The sequence below is a fragment of the Stegodyphus dumicola genome, chromosome X2 (genome assembly GCF_044657685.1).
Source record: "Stegodyphus dumicola isolate Sdum_Otavi_A_Nest chromosome X2, ASM4465768v1".
In the NCBI taxonomy this organism is placed as follows: domain Eukaryota; kingdom Metazoa; phylum Arthropoda; class Arachnida; order Araneae; family Eresidae; genus Stegodyphus; species Stegodyphus dumicola.
Window position 1 is genome coordinate 68,817,504 of NC_140781.1, and position 24,430 is coordinate 68,841,933.

The 24,430-nt window shown below is 33.7% G+C and overlaps 1 protein-coding gene across 2 annotated transcripts in view; it reads right to left on the minus strand.

Annotated features, from left to right (window-relative positions):
• Window positions 1-16,157, minus strand: part of LOC118198401 (putative receptor-type tyrosine-protein phosphatase mosPTP-1) — a 178,001-nt gene extending 161,844 nt beyond the window's left edge. For both annotated transcript variants that reach the window (XR_015039036.1, XM_085809345.1), the window contains exon 1: window positions 16,016-16,157. Coding sequence is in view for 1 of the 2 variants with exons in the window: in XM_085809345.1 (XP_085665471.1) it covers window positions 16,016-16,082 (67 nt within the window). In the remaining variant the exon portion in view is untranslated. The remainder of the gene's footprint in view (window positions 1-16,015) is intronic.
• Window positions 16,158-24,430: the final 8,273 nt, after the last annotated feature.

Here is a 24,430-nt window from a genome sequence, read left to right on the forward strand (position 1 = left end):
CCACGGGAGGTACAGACGTGGCTATAGTGCGTTGAATAGTCGACAATGATATCGTTGGTGCGGTTCGGGGCTCGCGAACTATCATCCTATCTTGCCTCGCATTCTTGTTCCTTCGCCTTCCAGACCTTCATTCCATCGGCAGTTTCCTTGTAGCAACCATTACTGACAACATCTTTGTACAGCAGTGTCTATACGCTGCTGCAGGTGGCGGCCTATTGCTCAGTATGACAACCTAGCTTCACGCAACCCTACAATGCGACCACGTTCGAAGTCGTTTAGTTGTCTGTAAGGTCTTCGATATCGTAGTGACGGCATCTTTAGTTGCTTCTTTACGGAATTACAATGACAGAAACAACAAAAAAAGATAAATTTTCCGCCTCTGTTACTGGTTTTATACTTTGCGAATTGCGCACTAGAAATGCGCGCTATGATCGCAATTCCTGTTCATTTGCCTTGAAACTTTGATCATTTGCATGTTCGATCAAGATATTTTTGCATAGCGAATTTCGTCACGATCTCAAAAGTCCTTCTTGGTGCTTCGATTTTTTTGAAAAGAGTGTATCTTTTTATGTGGTTATGTTCAAAAGTCATCCGCCATAATCATATCATATATCAAAAGTTATGTCTTCACGCAGGGCCTTCTGCGATAAATTGCTTTGTATTCACGTTACATATGAAAAAAACCTCAAAATGACCCCTTTCCCAACTATTAGTTTAAGAGAAATAGCTCTTTCATAAGCCCTTATCAGATATTTCGATATGTGACTCAATAAAACTTTTCCGAGAAACATGTTCCTTCCAGAATTATAATATACTGTGGTGACGATCTGGTGCGCTCATTGGACAATTCCATGTAATGATTGGTACGACTGATTTGCGCCTTGGTTGCCTATTACTTACTGCATATAGAACTAAAAACATATTTATTATAAATCTACGAGCTAAACAAAGGTACGCATTTTGATTGCAATCACTCAGCTAATTCCATGTTATGGCCGACTTACAAAATAAACTCCAGCAACTATTAAAGAACCCCAATCAGAATTAAGTTCCACTTCTCGGCATAGTTTAAAAAGTCTAAATTTTTTACAGTGTAACTCACAAAGATCCGAAGTTGTAACAAATCATATCATTCATAAACAGTTCAATTGGGTACGAACATAGGCCTGTTCCAACAGCCATATATACTACTCAAGATAACACTCTAATTGTTTCCACTTGTCGTAATAGGATTGTTCTGTGTCTCAATAAATTGGCTGCAGTAGTCAACAATGGCTCCTTGTCTCTCATGATATGCCAGACAACTGAACATACCATCTCCATAGCCTTGAATACAGTAGAAGGTTGCTTTCTGCTCGTTTCTGTTTATTTCCCATCTAAAATATTAACTGAGCTAGATGACCATAAATTAAACTCTTTCAAAAATTAAATCTTAAGAGGAGATTTCAATGCTTCGAACTCACTATGAGGTGCAACCTCTGAAAACTCAAGATTGGTCCCACTCGTGGATTTCATTGAATCTAATCACATGGCGATTCTAAATACTCCTGATTCTTCACCAACTTTCAACTACTAACCTAGCACAGCTAATACAAGATTCGACAGTCCAGAATTTTATCTATTTAAGTGATTATAAAGCAATTACTTTTAATTTTCTTACCACCCTCACTTTATTTTTCAGAATAAGCTTCAAAACTTCCTATGGTGAAACTACAAAACTAAAGAGATACTTCTTCCCTTTTATAGACATACTCACCAAAAAACCTCGAAAAATGCAATATTACTATGGATTTAGACAACGTCTACAACCAACTGATAATGTTGATAACCATGATAACCATGTCGACAAATATTTCGAACAAAAGACTCACCGCACGTACTGGTACGTCTTAGTGGTCTGACATTTTATCTACGGATCGCAGAAATTTATGAAAGTTCAGAAGACAAGCACAAGCAACAACTGACCCTGTTACCCGTAGTTACATCTTTAAAGAAAATCGCAAGCCGCTTTTAAAAGAAAAATAGCAACTGACAAGCAAGATTCTCCCAGCACAAATCTTCCTAACGGCTGAGTCATCAACGGAAACAATAAAATTCGTTCTTTCTTCCCTTTTCAAGAACGGAATATCCATCAGTTGATGACACAAAACAGCAATCAAAACTCAGAGCTAAATTTCAAAATTATTCACATAGGCAGTCTACTGAAACTTCTCCAAATAAATCCGAATTGACAAAAATAATAAACCATCATAAACCCAAAAAAGCCGCAGGGCCAGATAGCATCGACAATGCTATCATCCAAATTCTTTCAAAAATTGCTCCGGACCTTTCCATACTATTTATAAATAAATGCCATTTGGAGGCTGCAGTTCCCTCTGTATTCAAAAACAGCAGAAGTGGTACTATGCCACAAGGAAGGCAACGATCCTGTCCAAGCATCTTCATATCATCCTATCCGTCTTGTTTCAACTTTTGGGAAACTCCTAGAACGCGTGGTCTTGGGCAGATTACATTATTTCTAATTTAGTAATAATGTTTTGTGCTCCTCAAAATTTGTTTTTCTTACAGGCAATCAACAGAACTGGCTATTTCAAGTCTTCTTTCAGTTATTCAAACCAATAGAGAAAAGAACCTAAACTCTCTGATTATTAGCTTAGATGTTCTTTGACTCTCTGTGGTGGCCGGACCTCATTGATGCTTTGGTCACTATACAGTGTCCATTCCGTCTCCTAAACCTCTAAAAAGCTATCGCTAAGACTGCTCCATTCAAGTGCTAGACACTGGAAATGTTACACAAGAATTGTATCGAGAATGCCCTTAGGGCTCATGGTTAGGCTCTGTCCTATTCAATCGTAAATTCATTACTCCAAGAGTTAAAAAATGCACCCAATTGTTCTATCATAGCATATGCAGATGACTTTATTCTTTTTGTAAACGGAATATCAAAACTAAAATCAACAGCACAACATTGCCTTGATAAGTTCAGCAAATTCGGCTAGAGATCACAAAATTACTATTTCAGGCTCTAAGGCTCAAACTATGATAATAGGAGCTATTCCTCTTAAACGAAAGCCTACAATTAAATTGTATAGCTCTTCTATTAAGATAGTTCAACAATTCAAGTATCTGGGCCTCACAATTGCCTCAAAACTTTCTTGGCTACCGCATCTGAAAAGTATTAAGAATCGAGTTGGATTCGCTTCATTAATAGTATGAAGCGGACCACGGCTAAAAACTTAGGTATCTCTTCTTCCTTATTGAAAAGTTCGGTATCAGACAGTCACAGAAAGACTCATTTTGTATTGTGGTGGTATGTGGGCAACTTCCTTAACTAACCACGAACGCCGTCAACTTGTCTCCATGAAAAGAATGCCCCTTCTACAAAACAGTATGGGGTACCGCACAACTTCGCCAGCACCTCTACAGGTACCAACCGGCATTTCTCCTTTTAATCTAACTGCGGAACGAAGTAATATATCCCTGCATATTACGACTGAACCAACATATCACTCCATGGAAGTTCACTTTTCACCTACGGACTACAAGGCAAAAATTCAGATCATCTTCGCCACCCTTCCTACAATGACCTCTATTCTTAGACCACTTCAGTTACCAATTCGAGGGATCGCCATTTACACAGATGGTTCGTGTACCTCGAAAGGCACAAGCTGTGGACTGTGTGTCATGCTGAGTGATGTCCCGAAGCACACTTGGAAATGAAGATTAGGCAAAAATAACTCAATGTTTCAAACTGAATTGACAGCAATAAAGAAAGCTATTCAACTCTCCTATAGATTCGATACAGAGACCTATATATGCAGTGACTCTCTATCTAGTTTGGAGACAATTGGTGGCATTAATTCCAGAAATCTGCTAGTCATAGAAATACAAAAATTACTCCTCAACAAAACGTCAAAATTTTGTCTACGGTTATGTTGCGTTCTAGCACACGCAGGCATAGTTGGCAATTGCTAGGCATAGTTGCTAAGCAAGCAGCAAATGGCACGAGCTTACCAGAACATCCCTTGCCCCTGCTAAGTTCCTTTCTTAAAAGGATTACCTACGAGCACTTAAATCAAACACTAGCAATCCAGATGGAATATTTCAACAACGGCAAGACGGACTTTTCGTTTTAGTCACCATGTCTCTGCTAAGATGCTTACATAACTACCTTTCTATTAGGCCATGGATGTTTCCTAACATGTCTTCCTCGATTCGGTATTACAGAACTGGACACTTGTGAATGTGTTCAGCAAGGAACTCAGGACCATTATGCTTTTCATGTTGCCACGAAACCTTTTCATTTAACCAAGCCATCTGATCAGTACTGTGAAGAATGGAGCTTCTATTAAAACCAAAGCAGCTGTTACTAACTGATTAATATATGCAGATCTATAATGAATGATATTCATACCCATCAATTAGCTAAGCAAGAATCATTGCATAAAGCTTTTATTTATTAATTTACTTCATTTATATATTTATTTATATTCATTATTTGTTTATTTCTTTCTTTTATTATAGTCTTTATTTATTTATTTTATTTATTATTATTACAATATTTTCTTATTATATTAAGCACTTAATTAAATTTAATGAACAATTGTTTCTTTATTATATTAAGTACCTACTTACAACTCTGAATTATACGCAGCATATGAATGTAAGATGTCATTGTTTATATAACACTACTACTCAATGTATCTTCTGATTTTGTAAATAAATGCCGTCTGATCTGTCAGCTTTACCCAGGTTGTGGCGTTACCCGCTGGATAGACACTATTCTGCTTGATATATATACCTTATGTCAGAAGCCTGATCGGTGATGATAAACAAATAAATAAATAAACCTACAAGAAGCTCTATTAACAATACAATAACGACAACTGGCAAATAATAATGAATGCACAGGAATAAATTTTATTTGTAAGTATTGTCCTCGTTATGTGAGGATCTTGCTCGCGACAAAAGATCTCTAGTTGTTAGTCTTAGAGCGTTCTGTGATTTGCTCTGTCTGAAACAGTTTGTAGAGTAAACTAGCCACACCCTTTTAATTTTTCGGTTGTACTTTACTTCTGATTCGTTATATTTGAAACTATATAAAAAGATCGATAGGATCATTGGTCAACAGACCCCCTGAAATCGAGAGGATTTGATGACGGACACACTGCAGATTACTAAAAATCTTGTAATATCAACTGGAGGCGCTACTGAACGAGTTATTACTTCTGTAATATCAAAGCACGTCGTCTCACACATCGTAACAGTTCGAAGACTGCGACATATTAGTTCCCCCGCATAAGAATTTCTTATCTTCGTGTGGTCGGCCGCAATACAAAAGTAGAATCTAAATCTATGTTAATCTACGTTAAATCTATATTAAAATCTATGTGTGTGCAGGCCAGTAGCTTAAAATTTTGTAAAGCAAATTAGTGCTTCAAGTTTCTGTTCCAAGTTTTCTTAAGATAATCAAGGAGATGAATGTTCCGTGTGAGCAAGTGTCTCTGCTTCTCGACTGTGTGCAAGTGCCACTAAATCATTTATTGAGACAGGGAACATTGTGCGATAAATTCCGATGCGCTTGTTACACTCAACATTCTAATCAATACACTAATTACCGTGAAGTTATTTCAGAATGACAAGAGTGAAATTCCATTCTATTTCTAATCACATGTGATTATTCTGAATTTGCCTAACTCAATTCTATTTTTAGTCACATGTGATTTTTCTGAATTTGTCTCTTGATATTTTCATTCGTATTGGTTTAAGACTTGGTCATAAGTTTATCAAAACCTGAAATTATTGAAACCAAACGTGATCATCCAACTGCAATATTCGAAAGCAGACCATATACAATAAACAAGTGTATCTAGATTCAAGTTCACACCTTTTAAACATGCCTGAAATTTATTATTCTGCTCAAAAGTAGTCTACAGGAAATATTTAATAAATACTAGAAATCGAAAGCTAAGTCAGGTCAAAGCAGCAACGGGAATCTGGTCTAAACTATTTTGACTGAAGGAAACAGGTGTTCGCTTTATCGTAAAATGACATCGAATAGCGGATGAAACGGGAAAGATAGATAATCAGTGAGGAAAAGCAGCGGACGAAACTGCACTATTTCGAGCTGAGAGTGAAGCGGAAAAGGATGACACGTCGCTAAGACAATAGGCATACATTTTATAATAAAATTGTCTTGTACATTTTCGCCCACAAATGACTCTATTTTCTCATGTCTTGTGTTTAATACTGGCTTCATACAGAGCTTCGAGTAATTTTTTTTTTTAATTCGCTGTGAATCGTCACTACTCCCCCTTTCGAAAATTTCTTTCTTCTTCCCCCCCTATTTCTTTCTTTCTTTCTCAGAACCTTGTTAGAGTGATACATTAAATGTCTTTTGAATGTAATACGTAGGCATTGACTGAAAATGCACAAAAATTGTTAAATATTTATTGAACTTGCTCTGCATCAAATTATTAATTACAAGTCATCGCGTAATTTGGAAATAAGTATGGTAACAATTAAAGCTTTCTCAAAACATTTATTATAGTAACTAGCCTGTAAAACACAGCCACTGCACGCACAGTGGTATCTCAGTTGTACGTATTGCAAGAATATGCTATCATTGCACACTGGATATCAATGCAAGTATGGATTTGCGAGAATGTATTTAGAATATTTGACTGTTTTTACAGTATTTTGTTTGTAAAATCAGAACAGTTGTAACAGAAAAAAGGTACTTCAAGCAACTTGAAGCAGCTTGTGTGAACGACTGACTGGCATAATTCATTATGATTCTTGCAAAGATGCACTTCCATAACATTCGCATAATAAAGTGAATGTTTAGATGATGTTTGAAAATCGTTTATAAGCAATAAAGTTCCAAGCATATTCTTATTGCCCACTTGCTTCTCAATACCCCTCTTAACCAGTAATCCCTTGAACCAATAATGCCCCCCCCCAAAAAAATCTAGTCAGCGCCAACCAGTGGGCGATAACTTCCATTTTAAATACACAGTATCAAAAAACGTGTAGGGAGTTGGATTCCCAACGTTACCTGAAGGGGGAAAATAAATGCTTTCGTACATTACGGAACTAACATTCCCTTTTCTTGCCGATTCTGAAGCTTTTCTCAGATCTTTAGTAAAATAATTCTTAAATATTATTAATTTGAGAGCTGGGGATCAAAATATTTGAAACAAGCATTCACTTATAACAAAACCTGTTGAGAAAGTATTTTGAAAGAGATAAGTAAGCTTTAATAATAATCCATAAGATATTTTACAGTTAGTAATAGAGATGCAACAAAGCTAAAAGCCATTCTGTTCGTGTAAGATCTTAGTGAAAACTTCTTCACCTTGAGAATACAACAACCTGTTACCCTCCTCTGATTAGTTGCCGAACCAGCTTAACGCTATAAAATTATCATCGATAACAATGAAATCACGATTATTTTGAAACATTTACTGGATATTTCAAAAGAAAATACATATTTTGACAATACATTAATGGAAGATCATACGAGAAATGCCAGTAATTCAACTAACGAGACAAAGTATTGCTAAATAATACGGTACTTAATAATATGTGATTAAGTAATTTAAAAGATTTCTTAAAACGTTCAGGAAATTTCCTTTAATGCTTTCTCAAATGAAACATTTTCAAATGCTTTGATAAATTTTGCCCAATTTTGTTGAAATGAAAAATGAGAGTTAAAATCATGAAAATTTCAAAAAGGAGATATGTGTTAAAATTTCGAAACTACTTTTATGACCTCGTAAATTTGAAAAAAGCATATTTAAATAAGTGTTGGATATACATAACTAATATCATATTAATCTTAAATTTTGTCAACATTTTAAGGAAACATACTGAAAGAAATGAGGGCAAGCCAGTTCAATAAGTTAACATTTTTATTTACGCACAAAATTCGATTGATTCTTATCGATTAAAACCGAATTCATAATCACAATGTAAAGATGCCTTTTTACATTTTTTATTTACTGTTTTATTTTAGGGTTCTCGATGACACATCAGGGAAATCTAAAGCTAATTGAAATTCAGTTTTTGATTTCTCTGATTTTCCATGATCAAATATGAGTTGCTTTGATCAAACATATGAAATAATCATCAAATTAAGTATGAGTAATTAAATAATTTTATTTATTTACTACAGAATACACTGTTATAAATAAAAACGTAAAAATTTAATGTACTCTAGAAAGAATGCAGAGGAATAATTCTCTTGTCTTAAACTGCAGACAGACAAAGTTAAAAGGAGGGTGTAAACAGTCCATTTATTCGAACACAAAATTAAGAATTATCCAACTTGGGTTTACACAAGGCAAGCACTTCTGGCTTAACAGAAATAGGTAAAGTTGAACTAAATTAAATGTGGTAGATTAGCCTAACGCCTCACAGAATAATTTAACGCGCAGGAAAGGCTCTGGATTGTAGTTATAGAAAACCAGTGAGACAAGCCAAATGGGTAGAAGCACTCAATGCCACAGAATCAAATCGCTAATCACGGCACATTGTGGTCTAGAGTAGGCAAACACGCTCTAACTTCCGAAACTTTTGCTTAACCCTTTGACTACTAACGGGACATGTATGTTCCACTAGAAGTTTAAAAATTACTGCTGTGTTAAAAGGTACTTAGAATCTCCTTAATGCTGGGGATCATCTTCCAATAGTTAGAAAATCAAAACGCCGCTGTGCTCGTTATACACAAATGAACATAGAGAAAAGAACAATACGAGTTTCCCAATGTGTAATGTTGGTTTATGCAAAGAATGCTTTCTACCCTGTACCATACGATGTAAATCTATTTCATATAATAAATTTTCCACAATGGTAAGTGCTTATAATAAGTCGATCGCTACGTGAGGGACATATGTATCCCGCCATTAACTACGGCTGGGAACAGATGTGCTCAAGTCTTTGGCTTGAAAACCCTTCGTCAAAAAAGTCCCAAATGCTAAATTTACCTTATTTATGACATATTTTCTCACTTGGATAGAAAACTGGGTATTTTTTTTTTTTTTTTTTAACTTCGTAGTCAAACAGTTAAATAACACTTCTTTCTAAATTCTGGCATGAAAAACGTGGGTGAAAAGAGCGTGATAGGAAAGGCTGGCAATTTAAAATTAACTATTAGTTAAAAATAAATAGATAAACCTGTCATCCTTGCTCATTATTTTGAAACAAATGAAAGAAATTTAGGTAGAAACTGTACATCTAAACCATAGTTTCCGAACTTGCGGATCAACTCTCCTTTCAGCGGTTCCCCTCTTTAACGCCGTTACCCTGTTTGACGCCGTTAACCTTACAACAGTGCCATATTAAATATCTTTTAAATGTGATGAGTGGGTACTAACTGAAAGCGCTTAAATTTTTAAGTTTTATTACATTTCATCAAATTAATTTAAACTTGTCACACAATGCAGAAACAGAATGATAATGATTAAAGATTTTCCGAAACATTTGTAAACCAGACAAATCCTGCATAGATTCCTACCACGGTATGTACAGTCGTACATATTAAAATAGCGCGTTATTTCCTCGTATTAGATACAACTGGGTGTCACATTTGTAGTCATGTTTTTAGAATATTAGACTGATAGTTTGTAACTCCGTTTCCTTGAAATAGGAAAATGAACGTTGCAGCTTTATCAATATATGTAAAGAATTCTATTGTCATGACTTCTTGAAAAGGTGCGTGACTGTACAATTTTGTATAATGAAGTGAATGTTTAAATATTTATTTCAAAAGTGCTTTAGCAGCAAAACATTTCTCATTCGCTTTCCAATGCTTCTAGCTCATTGAACCACCATAGCTCCCTAGAACTCAACGCCCACAATGGGAAACTATGATCTAAAGCAATCGAGAGAATAGGCGGTGTTCTTAAAAAGAAATTTTAGATTCTTGAAAAACACGTTCATTCTGCAGAAAAAACTAATAACAGCACATCATTCATAATAAATATTGCATCTAATATCTATTATGATATTTCAAAATAAAACAAATTGATATTTCTAACTAATACTTGTTATAGCGTTTCAGAGCAGTCTTTAATGGTATTTCAAAATAAAACTGAACAGCTAAGAATCGGACTGAACTAAAAGTGTATTTAACCAATACAGTTGTTTAATATAATGTATAACTCCAATGTGAAATGACTTCAAAACTGCACTATTTATTTTTAAACGGCAATCGTACTTCCGAAGAAAGGAGTAACATAACTGTAACATTTCTGGAGAAAAGATGAGAGATGATGTAGAGACATTAGGTATTTTTTTTTAAAGCAGAAGAGATAAAAAAATGAGCAATGCCCTTGCCGGTACTCGAACCACGGACCCTTTTGAATACGCGCCGAGTGTGCTGACCACTACACCACGAAGGCATGCTAAGAAGGCGGGAGAAATACCTTATATACTCCCCCCTTTTAAAGGGCGACTGAGGATTAGGGGATCCAATCGACAAATCCTAGTGGTGGAGAATCATCATTAACTACCTTTTTGAGCTCAGGCGCCACTGTAGAGGCATTAAAATTTTTTAAGCAGGAGAAGTGAAAAATGAGCAATGCCTTCGCCGGGACTCGAACCACGGACCTCTCGTATACGCGCTGAGTGGGCTGAATGCGTTAAGACGGCCTGATTTATTATTGTTACTATTAATACTAATTGCGTATGAGATAAAATGAATTATTTAATGCAACAAAATCATCGGGTTAGAGGGCTTTGGTAAATAAGTTGCTGAAACACTTTACACTTCTTTCCCACGAAAAAAGAATGACGAAATAAAGAAAGGACAATCTCAGCTCGCACTCTGAAAGAATATACGTTAAACATTTATAAGTCGCAGTAATTCCAAAGTGAAGGATATATATAGCCACCTGATGTTTTTATGTCATTTGATGTCAGTTTTCATTCTCGATTGTTTGTTTTCTTGTGTAAATCTTAAATGCTGACAGTTAATCGCTGATTTTCTCTTTCTACAGACAACATGTTTATGCAACCGAGAACAGTAGGTTTCGTCTAAACAGTGTGTGACATTTTATTTTTTACAATAAAATTAAGAATATTTTTTAAGAATTCATAGGAAGAAAATGAATTGGCAATAGGAAGAAATCGCTCGCAAATTATTCCGCATAAAGTAGACAAGAATAATACGCCAGCTCGAAGATACATACATAAGTATTTAGATTTTTCACAGCCAAGTTATATATAATAATAGAAGCATCTGCATCTTATTACTTTCCTTAAACTAATGAACGGTTTTAAGATTTTTATCTTCAAGGAAAAATAATGGTTTGGTGACAAGAAATTTCGACAGCACAATACATTTCACGGTGCAAATCGAAAGAAATTGGGAAAGTTTTATGGGAAAATATATTTTCCCATAAAAATTATCTACTCAACAAATTTTACGATACCATTTAGTTTTCACATTCATTTAAGACTCCGAAAAAATATCTTGTGTAGTAATGAATAAATTTCTTTTCCTTTTTCTGTCAAAACCGTATGATTTATGAAAACAACCAAGAGACTTTCCAACGTAAATTTCCTTAGTCAGCCATGACATAATAAAATAATATTCTATTGAATAACATAAGATGTTAAAGAGAAAAAATTTCATACATTCATTACTGAAGTATGTTCAGCATTTTATTTTACCTCATTCTATAAACAAAATTTTACATGGATAATTACATGAGTGTGTAAATAAAAATTCTTTGTAAGGTCATAAAAATCCTTGTTCATTTATCATTATATTATCATTATCATCAGGGCTAACATCAGAAGTTTCGGAGCCTTAAGGAAGGCTGCCAGGAAAGACACAAAACAAAAAATAAATTTAAAAAAAATATAATAAATAAAAAATAAAATAATAAAATAAAATGAAAATAAATAAAATTATTATTAAAACAATAAAGTAATAAATAATTGAAATTAAAATTCAACAAAATTAAAGAGTTAAATAAAATATTAAATTAATGGCGAATAGTTTAATGATAAATTAAAATACCGGACCTCTTCTCTGTGGCCAGATTACAGTTTAGCCAGGCTCCGGGTGAAATTAAGCCCTGAATAAACATCATAATGGAAATAGTTTTAAAATTATAAAAGATCATCATTTTCCCAGCACACCCATGAAAAAAAAGGTAAAACGATTAAAGCGCCACTAATAAATGCAGGGAATGCTAGAATCATTAGTGGAGTATGGTAGAGAATTTGGTTACGTAGTTTTTTCGTTCAGTTCCCACAGAGTCCTCTTAATTTCAGCATCACATGCCAGATGGGGAAAGCGAGATGGGTTTGGCTTATTTGATTATGGCAAAGCACGCTAAGTCTGTCTTCGTGGAGGAACATTCTCAAGGAAACTGGTTCATAACCACATTACATATAGGGAACGCCACGAAAATGCCCCTGAAGCCAGCCCGTTCGCCTGCAGTCGAACTACCAGTGTTCAGTGAAATTTGCGCTCTGAAGCTGGTGCGTTCTCGGGGCGGGCCGAGAAGGCAGTTTTCTCAACATTTTTTGAAATCGCAATTTAATCATAAAGAAAAAAATCTTTATACTAGACGAATACTGTGATTTTGTTTAAAACCTTAATAGTGAACGTTAAGAATTAGACGCTAAGAAATGTTTCCCATCTATCTGAGTTTAAAGCAATAATATCTTATAAATCATTGCTTTGGAAAAAATCATATATTTTCAAGCAAAATAATTTTTTAATCAAAAGGCTCGCTACTCGGAATGTGAGGATGAGTTACGTTCCGGTAAAAAACTTTCTGTGACAACTTTACTGCTAGGCTGATAGTTTTCGTGTGCCCTGCAATCAATCAAAACCCAATCCAATCAAATATGACCATTTAATTGAAATTCCGTTTTATATTAAATATATATAGAATGAGATTCAAATTTGACTTCTCAATTATTATCGTATTATTTCTTTACCCTGAAATTATGTGTAATAAAACTTCTTCTGTTGAGACTATGTTAAATATCTCGCATGAGGGTCACCACAACTTCAATCGTTAACTACCAATTGGTCAGAGTAAATTCCTTTATTTTCCTTTTAAGCTAATGTTAAAAACCAATGTAATAAACATATGGTTATACAAATCATAATTCGGGAGAATACGTGATAAATAACGCTGCAGCAATAAATTTCCTTAAAACTGAAACTATTATACTATTTTTGGAATTATCCAGAACTGAATTAAAAAACTATCGTTTCATGGAAAATTCATCAGAAACAAAAGTAATAAGTGGCTTTGTCTCTAAGAATACTGCTTAAATTTCAGAATCTGTTTGAATTTTTACCGTAATAGAAAGTTTCTTCTTTGACATCGTCTGGACATTGCTTAAATTGCTAATGAATGAGTTGAACAAGCATCGTAAAATCATAAAAGTTCTTTAAAAAGGTAGATAAGATATCAAATAACTTAAAATTTTACAATACTGGACATAGTTATTTACACAGTACAATAATAGTCATATCAGTGTATAATAATATATACATTAATATTATTTAAGCTGCATTGTTATGTAGAATGTTTTATGCAAAAAAGTTGTAAGAAAACTTCATTAAATTCAAGAACTAAGGAGGAAGGATACCTACTGTGGTCAGGGAGTTGGAAGTGATTGCGAAGGGCTATCGGGGAAAAGATAGAATCATGAAAAGGAGGTTGAGAGGCACTAGCAACGGGTTACTAGCATAAAAGAAGGAATTTTGGGGCGAAAGATCATTGCCACGGGTGATGTGAAAACAAAGAAAGAAGTGTCTAACACTCTAAACACGACCTCTGCCGATATAATTCTAGCTGTCAAGCAGAATGTGACACGATAAAAAGTGTCGTGCGAAGTCCGAGTTTTAAACTAAGCACAAAAGGAAATGCTCTGTACAAGTAACAATTTTCGTCCTCATATTTAATTACATTCTTCCAAAAAGTTCTACTTCTAGTACCTTCAGGAACGGAAATTTTACTTGCTGTCATAAATTCATTGCCCTTCCTGGAGAAAAAGGCCTTTGACATGTGGGTGGGGGCTTTTCTGTTCTCTCAAACTGATCGTCAAAGGTCTCGTTTCCCAGAGAAAGACGGTCATACTTCAGAAGTTAAAATCGGTTTTCAAGGAGGGTTTATAATTAAAAACTGTAACCAATCCTTTAACATAAACTGTTGGACAAGCTGTGACAACAAGGCTGCCCTCTGTTGATTAGTTAGAGAAGTACTTCAGTAAAAGCCAAGCGTTCCACTTGATAGGCTGTATCAGACTCTTGCTCTGAAATTTTCTTAAAGTGAAATCTAATGTCCGTGTGTAACTTGAACCTGTTAATAAATACTTGTTACACTATACAGGACTCTACTATGACCCTATCTAAAACGACCATCACACAAAACTAAATTTTCAACATTTAAAGGATTTTCTGTAGAAATTGGGCTTCAATTACATAAAAGATGTACTGGAGCCCTCTCATTTAAGGGCTCCAGATGAAATTAAGATTTATCTCAAAAACTGAGAAGTACCGGAGCTGAGCCCCGGCGCAATTTAAGCTTATTATTATAAAATATCATTGTATTATCATATAGCTGTCTTATAATCATTGTATTATCATATAGCTGTCTTATAATGTCATAGTATAATATTATTATAATATATCATTAATCTTTATGACAAAAATATTTTCTAAATGTGTACGAAATAATATGACGACTACATAAATTTATCTCTCGCAATAACGGAAACAATTCTTCTGCCACTTTCAAAATTAATTACAGCTATCAAGCATAGCACCATTGAGGATATTCCCAACTGTAATCACAATTTTAACATTCATTTATGCTAAAAAAATTATGTGTTTGAACAGAAATATATTCCAAATAATTTTGTTCCATCCGATTAAAAGCAGTCAATAAAACAACTTGGCCATAAAAGTGTATCTCTTGCAATGAATAAAGGAACAAACTACATAACCACTTCGAAAAATTACTAAGCACGAACATTATTGAGGATTTCCTACCAGGTAATCACAGATTTTACACTTTTATACCTAATAGTGTAACCGAGATACAAATAATTCCTTTCTTTCTGACTTAAAAGCAGTCAGTACCATAACTTGACTATAAGAATTTACATTTGGCAGTAATGAAACCAACAACATACTCACGTTAAGTTATTAAGCATCCGCATTATTGAGGTTTTCCTAATTGCAAACACAATTTTCGCATTTTTTAATTAATATATATGAACCGAATTGCAAATAATTTTTTCTATTCAATTTCAAAAACTGTCAATAAAATAACATGACATCTGGCAGGAATGTATTCTCTGCCTGTATCGGAACCAACTATTTATCCATTTTATTAAATATAAACATTATTGACGAATTTTTTATTGTAATAATTTGTTTAGAAATAAAAAAATAATGTACATGAACCTAGATGTAAACAGTTCTCTTTCGTCCGATATAAAAAACTGTCAATAAATTTCATGATTATTGACCACGGCTTTTAATTCTTGTAGTAAACAACCCATTTAAAAATTAAATGTAAACATGAACTTTTACAACAGCCCACACAATTTTCACATTCATTTATATCTGAGAAATACTGCTTAAGAACCGAGATGTAAATAATTACGTTCTATCTAATTTAAAAAAAAATCACTTCCTCAAAGTTAAGATTACCAGATTTCTCAGTCGATAACTTTATAAGTAAACTAAGATCAAAACGTCAGGGTAGTGTCCGGAAAGAAGCGGACAAGGAAACGTTTGTTTGAGAGGGACTCGACAAAGCACCACTTGTCATCAGTTTTCTGAGAACAAGCTTAGAGTGCCGGCAATCGATCGGCTGAAGATGCACACTACCATCGATCGTTCCACGCTAAAATCGATGCCAGCAGAAATGTTCGGACTTCACTTGTCATTAACTGATCTAACAACATTATAAAGCCATCCTACTAAATGATAATAACAAAAAAAAGAAAGATTAAAATGTTGTCCACTTACCGCCAAAATAGTCTCCCTTAGCGGCGAATATGCCGACAAGGAGAGCGGCCGTACCGAACAACCACATCCCTCCTCCGCCGCCGACGCACTAACCCAGCCGTCGCTCCATCTCTTACTACCGGCTCGTACGAAGCGCCACCACTCACCCTGACTGCTAATAACCCGCTTTAAGACTTTGACCCACGGGGTTCGGAGACGCGATCGGATTCTCACGATTGGTTCGACTTTTGGATGGGTTTATATGCGTTAACAAATGAAATTTATCACTACGCTGTTGTTATTATTATTGTTTGCGTGTAAATCTCGTGATAATAAATTCTTGATTATACTCTTTTTTTTTTTTTTTCTTGTCTGTCTAGATAATCTAAATTCTTTTGGTCCAGAAGGAGAATCTGTGCATTAAATACGGCGATCTTGCGAGTAAATAAAAATTACTTTTTTTTTTTTTTTTTTTGCATTTAATGTAATTACGGCAAAGCACTCGAGGGCTATATGCCTAAGGCGAGGGATGCCTTCGTGGAGGACTTTCTAAGGGAAACTGGCTCGTATACACGTTACACATGGCGAAAACCACGAAAACACCCATGCAGTCAGCCCGTTCGCGGAATTCCAACCTCGGATCGAACTACCAGTGTTCAGCAACTTTACCGCTCGCCCGCTGGTGGGCCCTAAATAAAAATTAAAGGAAACAAGATTAATTTCACTTTCTAAACCACTTGCTCGATTTTATTTGATTTCTAAATCCCATGCTCGAGAAAACTGTCATATGCCTCGTATAATATAATAGCAAACAGTTTAGTAATGAGTTGTTACCTTTAGAAGATTACCTATTACAATGGTTTCTAAGTTGGGTTTTTTACGCAATTTTGAATGGATCGTGGAAATCTTTGAAATTATTATTCCGTTTTATAATTATGAGTATTTCTATCAGTTAATAAATTTATAAATATTAATTAATTGTGAGTAATTAAAAATATTTAATTACAGTTGATTCCTGATTAATCTGGGTTCTATTAAAAAAATGAATGTTAAGTTTGCTTAATGTCAATCAATGAAAAAATTACTGTCACAAACATTATTTACTTTTAGTGAAAAATGGCACCAATGTTCTAGATGAAAAAATATTATAAATGAAGCTTATTTTTATTTTTAAGATTTATATATATATTTTTTTTTTTTCCTTTTGCAGAAATACCTGAAATTACTTCTCAAATGATGAAGCTAGAACTAATGATTGCATCGAAGATTCGCATTCCAGCGTAAATAAAAAAAAATCTGCTGGTCTCCATTTAAACGTATTTTTATTGATTCAACTTCTAAAGCAAGACCAAGCAGAAAATGAATCAGCCATGTTGATACTAAGTTGCTGAAATAAACCGCGGTAAAATTTTTAATTTTTAATGAAAAACTACTAAGCAACGAAATTTTATTAGAAAAATATATCGATGTTGTGATCTACGAGTACTACATTCCTTTAGATGCCTAGGTTTTGAAATGTTAAATAAAGGTAATACTATTTTCTCCCCCCCCCGTTTCTTGTCATAGCTTTACATATGCATTTTTCAAACTTTACTTAATTTTGTATGAAGTACTTTAGCTGAAAAATGCTTTTTTTAGCATAAGTAGTTTAATACTACATTATAGTTTTAATCTTAATTTAGATATTTATTAATTTGCATAGCATACACAACTTTAGATCATAAGCAATTAAAAAAAACGGACTGACTCCTTATGATAATAGTTAAACAAGTGTAATAACACGATTAGATTCGCAAATTAAATTTTCACTTGCATTAAAAAATGCTTACTTTCATAATAAGGCATTATTTTTAACTCCCATCATTTCTGTCTTTTATGTCAAACGGGATTAGAGCAGCGTAACACTTCGGGAATTTTAAATACTTACTGGGGAAAAAGAATAAACCATTCGATTAGTAAAATGTTACAATTTTTTTAATATCGCAATTCAGTCACTCACTGACTTCGTCTTTTTTTTTTTTTTTTTTTTTTTCCGTGTGCCTCAGTTTACAGAAATAATATTTTAAAAATCCTTACTTTAGAAAAATGCACATACATTCATGCAAATTAATTTCTTCCTTCAAATTATTTTAGCTTCCTGATTTTGTCTAAGTGAAAATAGATCGATGTGTACGTGGACAAAGTTAAGGCTGTGCGCAATAACTAGTTTATACAATTCTCTGGTGATTTTTTTTAAGTGAAAATAGGTCGATGGACATAGTTAATCCAGCGCGCAATGCCTAGTTTGTACAATTCTCTGATGTTTTTTGAAGTGAAAATAGGTCGATGTGTACATGGACACCGAGTTTGTGTAAGTCTTTGACTTCTTGTTTCGGTTTTGTGTATGTACAATTTCGAAGAAAAAAGTTAAGTAATCCTGCATTTTTTTCATTCGCGTTCATCTTTTTCGTGATAAATTGCCTCAGAAAGCTTGCTTTAGTAATACGGCCTTTAGGTTGATGAATTTTGGGCAGTTTCATCCACGCTTCATATAGTGTTTGACTACTTTTAATGTACTCAGATGCGCCAGATGATTTAACGTTCGGAGCAATAATTGATGAAGATTTTTGATCTTTTAAGACCCTGTTGTTAAGTTCGGCTAGGTTGGTTTCAGAAATTTCTGGCTTGATTAACTGCCCACTCGCAAATTCCCTATGTTCTAACAGGATTAAAACCATTTTCACTTGAAAACGCCGCCCATCAGCGGCCGAGCGGTAAAGTCGCTGAGCACTGATACTTTGCTCCAGGGTTCGAATCCCAGGGAACGGGCTGGTTGTATGAGCGTATTCGTAATTTTCCCCATGTTAAGGTGCATACGAGCCAGTTTTCCTCAGAAAGCCCCCCACGAAGGCATCCCTTTCCTTAGGCAGTTAGCTCTCGAATGCTTTGCCATAAACAAATAAACCAAACCAAAAACCACTTGGAAACCACATAACTCGTTAGTGTTATCCAGTTTCTCAATTTTAATATTCGGTTTCATCATTTTCATCAGTTACATACAATTTTAGTAAAGCCAAAGGAAAACAGTTATTTTGCTTGCCTTGTTTTACACAGACGCTTTGCACACAAAGTGTTGTTTTGCGCGTAAAAAACATAGACCTTTAACTTACTGCTCCAGTGGACTTCTTGAGTACCTGGGAGACTGGGCTTCATAACCTGCTTTTTATTTTTGATGATGCTGAGAATATTTGCGTAGTGTAAAACGTGGTTGCCTACCAAAGAAGGGTCCCGCCTTAGCGTACGTTATGCTTCGCTGGCGTAACTGGCTGGCCTCCGTTATACACTACTGCCGATATATCATGAGACTATGAGAATAAAGACAGTATGGGAGAGGAGATGGAAATTAACAAGCTACAAATTTTGATAATAAACTTCTTCATCTAGTACTGGAGCCCTAAATGCTTTGTCAGAAAACTAGAATCTGCATAAAGACCAAAAGACTGATTACATTAAGGGCTACAACAATAAGCTAAATGAAAATTCTACGGCGATGCCGAAACAAATCACAAATTACTGCACGTGCGTGAAGCTCTGGTAGGGCGAGATGCTACTGGGATTATATAAGCGTTGAACTTTTCACTTCTTCAGCACTGCGCAGCCGTAAGGGAGAATGCAAATTTCTTAATAATTATAAAGAAAAATATTCTTTTAATGGCCGGTGGCTTTATTTAATAGCCATTAGCCATAAAGAAAAATATAAAGGGGTCGATGAAGAAAAACAGTCTTTCAAAAAGTGTGGATGCACGTGCAAGAAAAAGATTGGGAATACCTGATCTAATTTAATACAAAAATATAATTAAATATATTTCATATAAAACAGAACAGCATATGATAGAAATCCTTCTCAAATTATGGTGAATTTTGCTGTTGTTATGAACATGCACAAAATAAAGCAAAGAAAATAAACACATGCATAATTGACATACCTAAAAATAACCTAATAATAAAAACCTAATTGGCATACCTAATAATAATCTAATAATAAAATACCTAATTGTAAGCATACCTAATAATAAAAAAGCTAAATTCATATATTCGTGTTTGTAATGATATGAGACCTAACAAGCAAATTCACTTGACAAAAATTTTTTAAAGGTAGAAATTACACAATCTTTGAAGTTACAAATACCAAAAGAAATATAATAAAAGTGAGATTGGCAATTAGTAGAAGAGTAGTTATTGATTTTTTAATATTTCCTTAGTTTGCAGTTACTTGAAATGCAAGACCTTTCTGTTAAATCCTTTTATAACTGCTTAAGTAAGTATTTTCAGAGGTATTCAGTATTTTCGTGGCAATATTAAAGAAATCACAATTAGAAGACTCCAAGAATTTAATTACCAAAAACTTCACAATTATTAACACAAAATTTTTTAAGTTAAAAAAAAACTGAAGACTGATACTGATATTTTTTAGTATGCATTTCATATGTTCTTGCTGCTGGTGTGTCAGGAAAGCCATAATTATGAATTACAATGTTTATCTATCTTTTTCGCAACTATCTCTTTTTTTCATATCTAAATAACGTACATATATTTAGTTTCTACTGTTTAGAATAATAGGAGATTATCATTATCCCTTCATTCAATCTGTACATTAACAGTGAAGCTTTGAATATAGCAACTTGTTATGCAGTTGCTGTATTCAAAGCTTCTGTATTAAAATCCGCTCTTCATTAAAACACACATAATAAAACTCTTTTGAAAAAATTATGATGAATTTGTTACAGTACAAACAAAACTTATTCAATGAAAACAGAAATGCACCCAAATATAATAATAAAGTTTCTAAATTTAAACTTCCACACTTACGTTAGATAAATACCTAACAAACAAACATGGAAGGGCCGTTTTAAATTAAAAACGGTACAAGAAAATAATAAAATTGCGATTTGCAGTTAATAAAACAAAAATACTTAGTGATTTATTTATTTACCTTTTTTTTAATTTACGATCATTTGAAGTAAAAAAAATTACATTCGTTAAAAGTTCTTATAAATATGTAAACAAATATTTCCAATTATATTCAGTATTTTAACGACAGTATTAAAAAATATTTATTGCAAGATTGGCAGATTTCATTACTATACAGCACATAGTAATTAATGTAATTTTAAAAAGTAAAATAAGAACTAAGAGCTGATGCTGGCATTTTTAAAAGTGCATTTCATACTTTTCATAAACTCAATATTATCTAAATTCGTCACTTTTTTATGCTTACCCAGTATAGAAGTTTCAAATTATATACAATACAATTCTGTATGTTACTGTATTAAAATGCGTTGTTCGCTTGTTGATACATCTGAATCCGTGTCATTTTCATCAAATAAAGGAAGATCACCAGTTCGTCAAATTCCTAATACATGCTTATTCATCAAACACGCAATTAATTGGGAGTTTTCACAACATGTTGGAGTGTATTACTAATATATTCATCACTTGAAGCTTTCGTTCACTTTTCAAAATGTCCTGTGCAGTCACAGGAATTTTACTCCCTCGCATCTCATGATACACTCCAAATTTCTATACCAATCGGTTTAAAATTTACCTTTTAATATCCATTTATGTATCCAAAATAAGAAATATCTCCTTTTGGAATCATTTCTTAGCGAAAATGTTTTTCACAAACAATGTTACTTTTACTTGAAATAAAACTTCTGCGACAAACTTTTAGACATCGCAATTATTTGTTGCGCCATCTTCTAGAAACTATTACATGTTAACATCATTCTACATTCCAATTTGCATTTTCAATTCGGCACATAACAATGATGAAGAATTAAAAATCTAGCACAATGACAAAATTAAACGAGAACGCACAATGGCACCCCGCATAGCTGATGGCTGCATGGTTGTTTTCCGTGGTTTTTTCCACCTGTAACATGAATTTACGAGCCAATTTCCTTCCATCACACCCTTATGTGTTTTCCCATATTGAAATACCATAACCTAACCTTTTCTGTATTCTGCTGAAAAATATTGTCCAAAAGTTATTCCGAAATGCTCACACGAACAACTTTCTGTATTTCTTTTAATATTCTAAGTAACCAATCGCATGGAGACTTTTCTCATGATGATATGTTTTCTTGAAATTGATTCTATGCTACCAATAAGATCAATATTCTATGCTACCAATAATACCAATATATCATTTGGTAGCGTAGAATCATGGCATGGCCAAACTGTAGGTCTCTGGCCTCTTGCGGCTTGCAAGCCGTATACGGCCTATGGTTCCTACGCAAGCCAGTCGCAAATGCCGCTTGTGACAAACAGTAGTTTTATTTTAGAAGTATAATTGCATTTTGAAACAAAATCATGCAACAAACATTTATCTTTATCAACAGGGAATATAGTTTCTTAAATTGAATTTTGTGTCTAATTATTTAGCCGCTTTTAAATTGGTCACCATACGCTAAGAAACAAGTTAACAAACAAAATGGAAAATAATTCCACTAGCACGCTCATGTTACTCTTAACTCATGTACTGACGATCAAAAATGAAAGATAAAAAATGGGGAGGATTTAAGATTTTGTGAATACATGTATAGATTTTACGATGAGCGTATTAAAACTTTTGTTTGTACTTTGTCAGCAGATCTATCACAACTTTCTCATGTGCAAGAGTGCGTTAACATTCAGAATGAAACGTCGATCTTTAAGTAAATCAGTTGTGCATTTATCTGCACAACTACTCACAATAACATGCTACAGGTACACTTTCCTGCCTGAAAATCGTGATGAGATTTTGTATGTCAAGATTTGGGTTTGCGGAGAGGACGGTCTTCTTCATTGTATGAAGAACGATTTCAACTTTGGTTCAAAGCTTCCGATCCGTGATTTGACAATACGGATTATTCAAGACAGCTTCATTATAAAATCTACTTTTCAGTGATGTTGTATCAAACAGTGAAGGATCTATCGGAAACTTTTCTTTTGTACAAAATTTTGTCAAAATGCGGTACTGATTAAATCGCTATAGCTTGTGAGATTTCCTCGCATGCTGCTCAATGATTTTCCTTCTTTCTGTCCCTACACAGTATTATCCTTCTTCTGTCTGTCGATTTTTCTCGTCTTCCGGGCCTATAGTCATCTTTTACGCCTCACATGTCCTACAAGAAAATCAGCTGCTAAATAGAATATTGTGCTAAGATCCATATTGAGGTTTTGTCCTCTGAACTTTTATTTCTAAAGATAAATATTTCCTTAATTAATTAATTTTGATTAATTTATCGAAATCATTAATTTTAATTAATTAATCTGTGATAATCTACAGTTATAGTATCCCAGATGATAGCAGATCGTCACATCAAAATGCTAAACTTTACAGAACTCAAGTGGACTTTTGGTTCAAACTTTCAACTGCAAATAAAATAAATGTACACAGCCTTTCTCGCCAGACTGCATATATCAGTGAAGGCAACCGAGAATGGATATAGTACTTCTTACAGAAGAATGGGGCTTTTTTTATTTATAGAAGAATTTATAAAAATCTGATTAAAAGATTTGTAGCAAAATCATCATATCTAGAACGTTAGCTGGTCCAATATCAAGCATACTTTTACCAAAAGATAAACGTAATTTATGAATACTACACAAGTAAAAAAAAAAGATGAAATATCAGAAAAAATTATATGCAATATGTAAAAACCATAGATGCTTTCATTATTCAAGTAATACGTAACATTTGTTAACAGCGGGATATGCAGTTATGCTTTTGGCATTTTGATCACATTTAAAATTTTCTTGGGTTTATTATTTAATATTAGTACAGGAGGTAGTTTCTCTATGTGATTTGAAGCGAAGTGAATTCTAAAATAGTATTAATGACATTAATAGCTGATCTATAACCCTGAGATACATAGCTACGTTTATGCATATGACATATTATGCAATAGATTTTTACATTAAATCTTGCCCGATATACAGGAAAATGTCCAAAATTAATAAAAGCTTGGTTCAGATATCTATCCAAAATTATTTTAGGTAAGAAATTATTGGCAGAAATATGTGTGTGAATCTTACTGTACATACCTGATCAAACCATCTTGGCTATCACTGTTATACGTAACATATAAGACTTCGTTTTTATTGTCATAATCAGAACTTTAATAGCAAAGTACGCAAATTTCATTCCGACTGATCATCTATTTTGCATTGCTGTTGTCATCTGAATTACCCTTTAAATGCGTACATTACCATTATGATGTGTTGTTAATATAGCTCAAATGTTGCTGAACAACTCCATTAATATATAGTATAGTTTTAACTCGTTTAGGAAAAATATATAATCCTATATCTCTTTGAAACCAAATCCAAATCTAGAATGATTTTTTAATCAAAAATCTCTTGAATCCGACAAATAGGAATATTATATTTGACTTTTAAAGTTTTGAAATAAAG